Genomic DNA, 13884 nt, shown 5'->3' with positions numbered 1-13884 from the left:
GCCTCTTATAGGACAGGCGCGGGGTGATTAGCCAATGTTTGCGATAATCTGCGAATTCTTCCCGGCCTCATTGTCAGGAAGAAAGACGTCGGCGGTTTGGCAGCGGGAGGTGGCAGGCCGGGGAGCGCTGCTCCCGGGGCAGGTGCCTGGCGGAGCGGCTCGGCGCAGCCGTGCTGCAGCTCGCCGGGCGGCGGGACTCGCCGCTTCTGCCGTCCTTTTCCCCTCTCAAGTGCGCTCGTTTATTTATTCATTTCCATTTTATTTCTCAGTAACTGCGTTTGTAGTTGAAACACCTTTGCGTTGCAGTGCTTCAGCCGTATTTTAGCTACAAAGAGCGCCGTTTCGGAGAGGTACCGACGAGCACGCGCGACGCCCATGGCGCCCGCGGGCAGAGCGGCGCGGAACGCAGCAGCCCCCGCGGGGCGGGCAGTGGCACCGCACGGCGCTCCGCCGCCTTCTGCCTCCTCGGCACGCCGGGGCCTGGAGCCTGCCTGCCCCCTCCCCTCCGGCTTTCGAACAGCCCTTCCTCCCCGAGCCCAACGGCGGCTCTGTAGCCGGCACCCAGCAGCTCAGTCAGACAAAGGAAAGATCTTCAGGCTAAGAACGTAAGTCCTCGCTACTCTGTTCCACAGCGAATCGATACTGCACACAAGTTGGACAAAAGTGGAGACAGGAACAGATCCCACACGCTCTGAGCTGGAGCTGAAAGCCGCCCTTGTCTTAGTTATTATTTGCGATGCCTTTCTCCGGACTGCAAACGCTTCCTCAACATCTTTGTTGAACCACTCTGGTCTTTTTCCCAGTGCTTCACAAACATACAGAATAGAATGGGTCTCTAAAGGTGCTGTAGTGCAAGGATGGTGTAAAATTTTGTGTTATTTACTCACATCAGCATCCCAACATTAATATAAAATGTCATGGGACCTGATTATTATTCCCATTAAAGAATTTAATGCATTCACATAACTCCTTTGCTTCTGCTCTGTTGATGACATAAATCTCCTCAGACAGCTCAGTTTAAGAAACGGGCTTAAGTGACGTTGAACATAAAATCTCCAGCACAATTTTACAAAATACGACCCAGAGTTTTACAATTTCATGTAGCTCAGTGGTATCCGGGAAATTCAGAACAAAAATATCAGGATTATTTTCAAGATTAAGGAAAACAGCATTTGGGCCTTCATCCTTAGCTCACTTGATTATAAGAGCACACTGCAAAGCGTGCAGTGCGTTGGAACTGCATTGCTTGGACAGTTGTGGAACACCTGGGGTTTCAGAATATGATGTCTCTCACTGCTTTGGGTATGGTTTCCCTCTGACTGTTATCTAGGAACCATTCATCAGAAAGAGCTGTATACATAACCGCAAGCAGTGGAAATATTCTTTTTGTTTGCTGAGCACTGTGCTACTCAGACTTTCATAAGGAGTTGTTTTCCCAGATTCAGGAAAAAAAAATGTGCTTGGTGGTTTTTTGATCTCTTTAACACTATTTCCCAAAGACAGTAAGGAAAAAAAAAGATGTTAGGTTGTGGCCTGTGGCTTAACCATGAGTAGATCTATTGGCAAGTTTCAACCACATTTCAGAAATTGATATTAAGATATTGCTTCTTCTTATTATTATTCTTTGATGGGTACAAGAAGAAGCCAAAAAGGCCTGTTAATACTAAGGAACAGAAAAAATGATTCCAAACATTATTTGCTCTTTTTGCCAGAAGTTGGTGGACCAAAAAACAAACAAACAAACAAACAAAAAAAACAAACCAAAACAAAACAAAAGCAAAACAAAACCCCAACAAAACAAAAAAGAACCCCACATGTGCTCCTGGGCCAGCCTCACCTTGCAATGTCTCTAGTCTGGCCAGAACCCAAAAGTACAGGTTAAGGGAAAAGCCAGAAATATTCTGAGGATGTCCCATTAAAGGGACAGAGAACGCCCTCTACACAGACCTTTCTGTAAAATATATAGATGTAATCTAAGGATTACTTGAGACACAGGATGGGAGCAGGAACAAGTAAAGGATATAGGAAGATGTAGGCAACAGAGTGTAATTAATTGATTTTACTGTTAACTAAGCAGCTCTATCCTTTGAGTATTTGCTATTTCATTACTGAACGCTTTTCTATGGTCCTGAGACAACAGATGAGAATGACAAATCACTCAGTGAATTTCAGAACTTTGTCTGCCAATTCATTATCAATTTCTGTGTTGTAGAAAGCAATCCTTCAAATTTTACACCAGTACATTAGGGCAGAAGATAATTGGATGGACTTTTATCAGTACATTTTCCTGACTTGCTACTAAAGAGAAGCTGTGAACAGCAGAGGTTGAAGAGGAAAACAGGTCAGTAAAGTATGATGTTAATAGAAGAGTCACAGAGCCAACAGGCTGCTGACATTTGATTAATGGGAACAGAAGCAAAAGACTTTGTTTCCTTGCTTTTGTTTTCCTGATGGTATTTAAACATTTTACTGATACAGTCTTCCAATGCTAAGAGGTGATGTTATTTTGTTACATTTGAAGGACAAGAATTGAACACTACAGACCAAAGTGCTTATGAAATTTAAAGATAAAGGAAAAAGTCCAGGGGAAAAAGAGAAAAGAAAGGAAGAGCCGCAGAAAGATTCTCTAGAATACAGCCACCTTGGAAGACAGAGCTCCTCCTCAGTGAGAGGGAGTCAGCTTTGGAACTGGAGTTTTCTCGAGAAAGAAAAGCCATACAGAAAAGTAATACTGACTGGGACTGAACCATCTTTTCCACATAGTATTGGCAAAACCATAATAAGCCTGGCTATTCCTTGGCTTATTCCAACAACTGTAGTGGATCTAATGGAGATATTTTAGAGAACTTCAATGATGGGAGCTGGAGAAAGCAGTGTGTTTATAGATAAACACTGCTATATGAGGAAAAAAATCTTATTGTGAATATTACACAGATTAGATAATAGTAATATGTTTTAAAAATAAGTCACTTGATTTAGATAAATGATCTAAATATTATTCACCTAATCAGAAACATTTTTAGCAACAATTCTACAAAATTTTTGTGTGTGTAATTCAACACATAAAACCACATCATCCATATGTAACTGACAGTGAGTCATCTCTTGAAGCATAAGAAATGGGGACCTAAGTAAAAGCATAATACAGCACACAATATGTAGTAACTGAAGGGCAGAGACAATGTTGCATTAGTTTTAGGACTACTGCTTTATGCCTCTGTCACCTTTAGAGGGACGGTTCCCTGGACAAGATAGGAAAAAAAAGTTTTAGAAATGTTTTGTCTTAGAGACCTGAACTTATAAGGGCGAGTTTCTATGGAGGGGGGGGGAGAGGGGAAGACTTTTGCAAGATCTGTAATACTGGGGCCAGTCAGATGTTCACAATATATTGCTCACCAAGAAACTGAGCCCGAGAATTATTAAGGTTTTTTTGGTGAATAACTTTGAATAATTAATTCTTCTGAGAAAACCACAATCTGTTCACAGAGAGTTCATGAAGAAAAAAAAAAAAAAAAAAAAAGAAAAGAAACCAAGGTGAATAATTCATTATGAATTATTTGACCTGTTTTAGCAATGAGATTCTAAATCTGTCCTCTTATGGATATTAACCTCATTAATACTATTTAGATACAAGACTTCGGGATAATTAAGATGATGCAATACTGTCTATCTAATATGACACTATTAATATTTTTGTAAATACTTTGAAAATAATGCTTTATTTATTGTATTTTTTTAAATCCTTGTGTATAAATTTAGAAGAACTGGCCATCTTAGAATAATTAATGCAATAATAGGACATTCTTATATGAGAAGGAAGCCTTGATGACAGAGAGATCTAAATGTTTAAAATCTGCTTAGGTCTACTGCTATAACACATAGCTGAGTGACCAATTCGCCTATCATTTGTGAATTCTAGGGAATTTGAGAGAATGTCTAATCCTGAACTGAGAAACAGAATTTCCAGGGATGGGAGAGAAATCAGGTTTGACTCTTAATATTTAAAAGTACAAACTGTAATAAACATACAACAATTTCCGTACAATAACTGAATAATGTTAGCAGACTGATTTCAGACTGTTCCATTATGTCATCCAGGAATAACACAAGAACTAGTCATTTAACTGCTTAATGCACTGTTTCTGTTTAAATATGAACACAGTATTTTAAGTAAAAGCTAATATTTTCTAATAATTCCTACCAATACCTGACCAACTATCCAATATCATTAGGTAAAGCTGCAGTTTCATGACACTTTGAACTGCTCCAAATCAGAGCTGCTAGGGTGTTTTCTGCCAAGTGCTTCAGCCTACACCCTTGCATCAGCAGTAGTGTTTGGATGATGCCATTCTCTCCCACCTTCCCACAGAGGTGAGCTGTTTCACGGCAGAATAGCTGCAGCCTGACAATACAGTTAGGCTCGTCCAAAAAAACAAAAAAGAAAAAAAAAAACATAAACAAGAGAGAAAAGGAAGCCCATACCTAAAGAGATAATCTTGCTTTTTTTTTTTTTTTTTTTTTTTTTTTTTTTTCCTCAAACTAGTTGCATGCTTCCCTGATATTGGTATTAATCTGATCCTGTGGGGAAGCTGATCTTACAAAATATACTTTCCTGGGTTAGCAGCAGGCCATTGAGATGCAATAGATTCACTTTAAAGTCAGATGAATGAAGGTGCCAGTACAAATGCTGGAGAAGAGCACAGCAAAGAAAGCTCAAGGGAAAGCAGTGGTAACATATGGCCAAAAGTAGGGTTTGCAGCAATCAACATTTAGATTGGCTTCGGCTCCAGTGGAACCACAGCCTTAGATTTACTGTAAATAAGATCTAATTCTGAAGGAACTTCTTCAAAACAAACATAAGGCAAGTCATTCCATACTCCTTTCCCAAAGAAAAATCAATTACAGTAATAGCAATAGTAACTTATTTCACCTAAAGTGTTTTCAGCCACTTGGCATACAACATGTGAGCCTACCAGCTAACTACATTCGGTGCTTAACTAAGTTAAGCAATGTAAGATTTAATCTGTCCCTGAAATAAATATTTTAAAAACAAACAATTCCAAGTTCAATGCAATGTATTGTAAAAAACATTTTCTTGTTCACTATGTGCAAATATACATCACTCTATTTGGAATGTCAGTAGAAGTCTTTTGAAATAATAGCTTTTATGGAAGAAATTTTCCATGTAAATAATTCTGAATGTACTCTTCTTTTGGGTTTCTGCTGTATGTTAAGCACTGCAGTCTTTATATTATGAAGCTATTTACTACATAGTATCTGTATACTCTGAATGTTTTTACCACTACTTCTGCATTTGAATATAAAATCTGAAATTGTGTAAAGACATATGACTTCAAAACAGTGTTTTCTTTGTGTACTGCATACAAACATATGCAATATATGCCTAGTAAACATGAAAGAGACAATCCACAGAATTTCATGTAATAATACTTATTTCTCTTAATAAATTTACCAAAATTATCATGGCAGTATGTAGGCAGAAGGTAAAAGTTTATGCAGGTGGGATTTGGCTACGTCATTCCTCTTCACTCCAGTCATTCAATTGTGTATCAGATCTGGGAATTTTCTTCTTATTATTTAATTAGTTTATTTTGTTTGTTTGTTTTGCTTATAATCTTCAGTGAATTTCCTAACTGTAATTAAAGACTGATTAATCTCTGCCAATTCTATCAGCCATAGCATGCAGATATACGTATGACATTCCCAATTTTATTTTGTTCTGCTTTGTATAAAAGAATTTATATCTTTTGTATGACTAATTATGCTGCTGTAGCTACTATTGTAGGTAAAGTATTTTTGGTAGTTAGTCTAATGCTCATTTGTATGATATTGTAATAGCTCCAAGAAAAAACTATGACACCATAACTGAGATTAAGGATTGGATGGGCCAGATCTCATAGAAAAATTTACTTTGAAGCTACCAGTAGAAAAACAGGAGAAACATTAGCAGGATTCACAGTCATCAGTTCTTGTCAAGTACTCTTTTCCTAAGGTCTGGGAAAAGCATTGAGCAGATCTTTCTTACACAAACATCTTTTTGTATTACTGATGGGTTGCTAAATGAATTGCTATTCTCTGCCCTACCAGAACAGAAAATTCTATCTCTAGGTTAGGCCGGTCTTAAAAATGTTGGCTCCTTGCTGCTGTTCTGTGGTTTCCTTGACCACAAATAGAGATCAGAATGATCAGAATGAAAGATTCACAGAAATAAGTAGCAAGTCCAGATGGATAGAATGCTGAAGTCACCCCTATAATAGGTACATCATGTTGACTAACAGAGTGGAAGATCTAAATATAAAAATCAAATAAAACCCACACTAGAAACTTACTAATACAAAGTTATCTACCTACTCATTGTATTCTAGTCTATAAAGACTCCAGTAGTTTGCTAACTCCCAGGATTTCCCACATTATTACCCAATAATGTATGATGGGTTATACTGAGAATCTCAGCTTCCATTAAATCAAACCAGAACATGATTTTCACACAAATAACTTAAAACTTACCTTTAAAAAAAATATTAATGACTTTGTGGCAAAAACCTGAGAGTATTAGGAATGAAGATCTATCTCTTTTGGTCACTCTCTGTAATATCTCTGGTAATAAATGGAGTCCATAAAAGTGTGGATTAAAATATCTTGGGGTTAGACTAACCTAATTATCTTAACCAGGCTGATCTTATACTTTAAAACTTCACTGTAATTTTCAGAACTAGTTGCTGAATTTTTGTCTTCTGAATATTATTGTTCCCAAAAGGTCACAGTGCTTATAAATATAGGAATTTATTACATTTATTATCTTCTAGAGAGCAATCTCAAATGTTCAAAATATATACATATCAAATTTCACAAGTCCTTTGAGAGCACGTAATTAGCCTTTTGCACTATATTTAACTGGACATGTACTAGGAACTATGATGCTATGTTATTTCCAGGAAGTGTAGAGAGCTTACAATGGAGAATATGATTTTATTCAGTGAGTCTCGTGTGCCTTTAACATAAAAACTTGTAAAAGATGGCATAAAGGCAGGCATTCTGTGCTAATTATGTCACCAATAACATCCATTTAGTTTTTGGAAAAAAAAAAAAGATTGTTTGCATTTTACTATTTTTAAGATTATTTATTTTTAAATTAATTTAGTTGTTTTTTAGTATGTAGTCTGATTTCTTCCACAAGGCTTTAAAATTTCTACTGTGGTACAGAGAATGGCATATAGCTTATGAAAGAGTAAGCTCAGAAATGCTGATGTTGACACACACTAACATGATAGCAGGACTGAAAATCAGGACATGCTGTTGTCATCCTAGGAGAAACTATCAGAAAAGTTTAGTTTTGAAGGGAAACTGTTTTTTTCTTCTGAAGATAACAGCCTTTCTTTTGTGACTTGTATCTGTTTTGTTTCTTAAAGCCAAGGCCTCATCATACAAGTGTCATGTTCTCTCAAAATGACTATATTCTTTCAGCAGTATTTCTCTTTCTCCTCCCATTTGGAGAAAGCAGGGTAAAATGGCTACAAGTGGCCAAAATGAAAACCTTATCAACTTCAGGCAGTAGCAAAAGGGTTTTAATTTTTCATTATAAGATTTCCATAAAGATTCATGATGACATCTGTTCTATAAACAGCAAGCACAAGTTTTCTCCAGATAAAAGCTTTGTTCAAGCACTGTAACTGTAATTCAGTAATATGGAAAAACTAGGAATTTGCAAATATATTCAAATTAAGCAGTATATGACACAGAGGAGATCTTAGACTTATCTCAGTCTATGCATCAGGTGTTTCCTATTTGAACAGTTTACTTTCAAATACAAATCTTAGATTAGACAATCATTTTTCTCTCACCATGTTACTATTTGTAATGATTTTGTTAGTGTTTACCTAATACTAAACAAGATGATTTACCATAAATGATAAAGAATGTGAGATCATTCTTGCCCACAGTCCTCTCATACAAGAGCTCCCTGCAAAAATAGTTTGTATTTAATTGCCTAGTTTAAGTATGTCAAGAAGTAGTGCTTTCATTCATCTTTGTTCAAGTCCGAATATACAGCTTAAAATTGATGAGACCGGGTTCTACTGCTCTAAAACTGAACATTTAGGTTTGAATAGCAGTTACTGTACAAACAGCCTCACTTAAAAAGAAAAATACAAGGAAATTCTGGATCCATAATTCACCCTCCACCTTCTGACCCTACCAACCGCCATATTAGTGTGCCCCCACCAAAATACCAGCTTGTGTTTACAGTTTCATTTCTCCTGATGGTGGATGGGCGCGTGTACACGCACTCGCTCTATGCGCACTCAATAGGATCATGATCTGGAGAGCTGAAAATGTAAACACAAGCTGGTATTGTGGTGTGACTAGCGGTTTGTGGTTTCTTTGTTTGAATATTTCAAAAATGGCACACTGGCCAGAACTAAAAAGAAAAACAGAACTGCTATTTGTTTGAAACTTTGATGGTTCCACTATTCATATTTCAAGTAGGTAAAAAAGGGCAATAGAATTTGAAGCTGTTTTTCAACACTTATCTTTCAAATCATCAACTACACTTCAGTACAGGAATTTTGTTTTGAGGGACAGGTAGTACATACTTTGCCCTCAATTTCACATAATGAAGAATAAAGTAAATGAAAAAGAATGACTTGACGAAAAGACTTGGAGTCCAAAACCTTGTCCTTTATTTTTTGGATATATCTGTCAGTCTTGATAAAATGAATGACCTTTTCATGCAAACATTGTTTTACTACATTTCTGAACTCTGAGATTGAGGGAGTAAGAGTAGGGGAAAAACTTATGAGGTACTAGGTTATATCTGGTCATTTTATCATGTCATATTTAAAACATTTTTACATTTTAAATAAGCTCATTAAAAGTAGATATTTGAAGTAGGAATTTTTTTTTTTTTTGATCATTTATATAATCAGAGTTGCAGACACTTTCTAGCATCAGTTGAACTTACTGTTCATACTCATCCCTGAATATTTGATTTAAACAGCTGAAAGTACAATGTAAGAAAAGACTGGAAGAAGCAGAGTGATCTTCTTGAAATAGTGGAAAAAAGTCCAGAAGACCTGCTGGTACTAGCACAACAACTCTGCATTGAAGAAAGAGGGACAGATCTGCTATACGAATGTTCTATGTAAGAATGTTCTATGTAAGAAATCAGTATTATTCTTAAAGTAACTCAGAGCTCATGAAAAGAGCATCTGGTTTATAAATACTTATCAGTCCCATATGCTATAAGTATATCTATCACATAAAAAGCAGGAAATTCCTTCTTAAATTATGTGACATTACCTTACATACAAAATCACACAATAATAACACTCATTTTTTCGGCTCAAAATTTTTTCTGTGTGGATGTTAGAAACATTTGATTGCTTTACACAAACTGCACAACTGCAATGCCATCATAAGGTAGAACATCTTGCTTCTTTTTAATACATTACTCTATATAAGCACCCTCACAAAGACAGCTTGTGAGCATTTCACAAATTATAATAATGGAACCACCTACATGTATATCAGTGCTGACAGATCTGGATCATCTTATTTTCACCTGCAGTAAGTTCAGACTCAGCTGAAAACTAAATTATACAATGAACAGCTTTGTTGTAGGAATGTGCATGGCCTTATTTTCCACCACCATTTGCAGAATAAACGCATGCAGCTTACATAGATACTTAATATACATGGTAATAAACAATGATGTACTTGTAATCTAATTTTTTTTTCATCAGAATCATCTATAAAGTTCATCACTTTTTTTTATATGGTACACTATGTGTTTCGTGTGTTTGATATACAGCTGTTCAGTAGCCATTACTTGCAATAGTTTAATGTCCAAGAAGTAAAATATTGTATGCAAAAAGTCCTTGCTATCAGCTGATAATAGTAATAGGATACCTACTGAATGCACTATCACAAGTTAGATAAAGAATTAACTAAAGGAGAATTTAGCATCCAGCTATTACACAGAATACTGTAAAATTTTGATGACCGTTTGTAGTCAGGACCTCTGTTATATTCTGTTCTGACATGTAGTGGCATTTCTGGTTCAAAATAAGAGGACTATCAGCTGAGCTGATAATGTCACAGTGGAATTTCTGAGCTTTAAAAACCAAAAGAGATCAAATATAACAAATAAGGCCAAATACTGGTCTTATCCCTTGGACATTTAAGAAGGGTTTATGAAAGGATGGTTTGAGTCACATAGAATATTTGTAACTTTCAAAAGAGAATGTTGAAACATACACAGTATTTCCCTATGATTGAAGGCCTATCTTTTTGTAAAGAAATATAAATATATACTCCATGCAAGCATGAAATAAATGTGTGCAACACTACATAATATTACGCGCCTTCGCCTCCTACGGATATCAGTCACTGTAAAATTAAATAAAGCCAGCATTCCTTAGTAAGCTTTATGAAATGGCATTTAGCATTCCTTGCTTCTTCTACAAAAAAAAAAAAAAAAGAAAAGAAAAAAAGAAAAAATAATGCCCACCCCACTTATTTAACTGGCAAAATGACAAAGACCTCAAAAGGCGATAGAGACTGTATGCCCAAATTTAGGCAGAGGAGATTCTTCCTCCTTAAAAATACCACTTCATTTAAAATATGTGAGATAGCTCCTTTCTCTGTGATAAGAAATACTTGGTATTATTATTTTTTTTTTCAATTTATATAGTGAAATATTATTCAAGAATCAACACGAAACAAAACTTACCTATACTACAACACTGCATTAAAATAAAATAATCTTATTCTAAGTCATTTGTTACATGAATATAATCCATATCAATCAAATCTATCTGAAGCCAATTTTAAATTAGAAGGGACACAACAAGACTAGCTAGAATATTACTGGTAGGAAATGAATAAAATTTAACTTATGTTTGGGAAATGAAAGGAAGAACTGGAAGAGTTCAGGAAGAGCTGAAATAAGTACTATACAAATTAAAAGGCCTAAACCATACTAATATTGTAAAGAGCTCACCAACTATAAATCTAACAGCTGTTTGAAAACTAACTGCAATATTAAGAGTACTTTCAGAAGTACTCAGAGAAGCATGATTATTTTCACACAGCAGGCAGTCTATTCTTATTTTTCAAGACAGTAAGGAAGGTTTACATTTATCAAATCCTTGGTTACTTAAGTGTTTGCGTATGTAAAAATATTTTTTACAGAAATGCAAGGAACTGGATTGTACAAGTGACATACTGTCAGCCAGATGCAAATTTATGATAGCTTCAAATAGTTTTCTCAAAAATTTAACCAAGAACACATTTCCTTAAAAATGAGTTCCCTGCTGTGGGTCAGAAGATGTGGTTTAGAAGACCAGAGCTGTACATTCAGAATTATTTTAAAAGATTATTTGGTAGTCACGTGTGACAACTGGAACTGAGAATAATTTTTATCTTACTCACTTGAGAAACAAAACCAAAACAGTGTATGGAGTAAATCTGAATGAGCTGGCTTTGATATTTCTTCAGTGGGATGAAGATCCCTAATGTCACTGCTTACGTATATACCACTAAGAATACACTGTGCTGTCTTCCATTAAAAAAGAATGGAGCTACCTTAACAACCATTCATTTAAAGAATATTTGTGTACTACTACTACTACAGAATCTTAGATCCATTACTAGGAACAAATGAAGTCAACGGGTAATATAGGGCACAAAATTTGACCTCTAAAAACATTTGTAAAGTTATCCTATTTTTCACAGACATAGCCATATTCTACTGAGTTAATGAATTCAGATACTGAGCATTTGACCTGCATTTTTAAAAGTAATTAGCAGCTCCAGTTACCTGAAAGATGAAGCTAAGGATGAGCAGGCAGATTTATATCAGCGCCTTTCTAATTAAAAGTGATGTTATTTACAGCCGGTCAATAGAAGCCTTAAGCATCTGTGCTTATAAAGATATATCCATGCAACAATGGATTCATGATTATTTAAAGGCTATTTGCAGTTGCTGAAACACTGAGTGAAGAGCACTGAACACAAAGGAAAATTATTAGCTAGATGAGATCATTGCTCTTGCTTGAGTTTGTTTTTCAAGTAGCCGGGAAATCTATCATTTAATTAATTTCTAAATTCAGGTTTTGTGGAGTAAGGAAACATCCTCCCATTACTGAATATAAAACTGAAATGAGAGGAGCAAATGACCATATTAGTTCACTGGGCAAATGCTGAAAGGGGAACTAAAGAAAAGCTAAAGCAGCGGAGATTTAAAATAGACAAACACTAGACAAAATTCCAAAGCTCCTGAAAGACACAGAAATACTATTATAAGGCTCTAACGCCATAAAGCAGTTTTCTGGGAGCATAATTACTATAAGAAAAAGATTTTTTAGACTAACAATTGTGTTTATTCCACCAAAATTTCATGTTGCACACACACTATACGGATTACCAGACTGTATCTCAGGTATTTAAAAATGTTAATATTATGACCTATACATCAGAACTACTCAAAGACTCCAAGAACTTTAAAAGCACCAATGTTACAGTTGTGATCTGCAAAGTGTCTGGACTAATTCTTAGTCCTTGCACAGGACTTGTAAAGCAATCTGTAAGTGGCAATAAAGAACAGCGAGTTCTTAACATCAATATTGATAAGTCAGTCTACATGTATGACATACCTAAACAAGTCCATTGGATTTTTTTCAAGACTCCGCTAGTTAAAAGAGATTAGAAGTACTGCCTTTATATCAGCAAACTGATATAAAGATTTTGTTGAACTAAAACAAGAGCCAAAAACAAATTTTAAGGTTTCACTGAGTACCAAACAGATTGAATTAAAAAAAAAAAAAAATCAGACAATAGATCCTGAACTCAGTTCTTGGAATTCAAAAACTAGTCATTAATAGCTAATCATGACATTCTGTAGCTATGAAGCCAGGTACGGTGAATTAACCAATGCAACAAGACAAGCCTGTAGTCTCAACATGAGATGCTTTCATACCATGTTAATTCAAATACATTATCCTTAAAAAGCTCGAACGTATATAACACACAAGTATATGAACTGTCTTCATTACAGTTTACATCATGTTTTGTATTGCATTCCATTTTTACAACCACATAAGTCAGATGCCAGCAATACAATAATTTTTTAAAACTTTAAAAATGTTCATTTTTAATTATCTAGTTTCCATATCTTCATTTCATTACAACAAAGATTTTATATTTACTTTCACCTTGAATATTCTGTTTGTCTCTGTGATATTTTACCTATCTGGATTTAGTCTCATTTTTACCAGTTAAACAATACTGAGGCAGTGCTGTCATGGATAGCACCTCAATAATAAAGATAATTGACTGTTCACTCTTTTTATCAGAACAAATAAATCTGAAATAAAATAAGCTAAAACTTAATTTAAATTAACTTTCTTTCAACATAAACAATTCAAAGAACAGATCAATGATATCTAAGATATCTGATACTGAGATCTGTGTCATCAGCCCTTAGGAACCCAAAAGACAAACATGCAAATCTTCTCACAAAAAGTACTATGTACAAGTGCAATATTTGCATCTACCTTCTTAGCAGAGGATAAAAAGACCTTCAAGTTTGTTTATCTGACCAACAAAAATCAGAGAAGGGTGAAAATTTTCACATCCTACCTTTGCAGAGGAAAGGCTTAGGTTCAGTTGGTGCCTGGAATGCACTTGGGACCTAAAAAAAGATATTAAAAATTTTTTTTAGTAATTAAAGCTAAAAAAAAAAAAGAACACTCAACCTTACTCTAAATGCAGGGAAAAAAATCTGGAGGCAAATGAATTTAAAAAAAAAAAGAAGAAATGAGAAATCTAGGCATTAGTAAGAGAGTTTCCTTGGTTTATTTCTAC

The 13884-nt window shown here is 35.3% G+C and overlaps 1 protein-coding gene across 1 annotated transcript in view; it reads right to left on the bottom strand.

Annotated features, from left to right (window-relative positions):
• Positions 1-13884, bottom strand: part of RBMS1 (RNA binding motif single stranded interacting protein 1) — a 344109-nt gene that overhangs the window by 323700 nt on the left and 6525 nt on the right. Inside the window, exon 2 of the mRNA XM_040703336.2 lies at positions 13660-13711. Within this exon, the coding sequence (XP_040559270.1) occupies positions 13660-13711 (52 nt within the window). The remainder of the gene's footprint in view (positions 1-13659; positions 13712-13884) is intronic.

The sequence above is a fragment of the Gallus gallus genome, chromosome 7, assembly GCF_016699485.2.
Source record: "Gallus gallus isolate bGalGal1 chromosome 7, bGalGal1.mat.broiler.GRCg7b, whole genome shotgun sequence".
Taxonomy (NCBI): domain Eukaryota; kingdom Metazoa; phylum Chordata; class Aves; order Galliformes; family Phasianidae; genus Gallus; species Gallus gallus.
The sequence above is the reverse complement of the archived record's forward strand: the minus strand, read 5'-3'. Positions and strand labels throughout refer to the sequence as shown.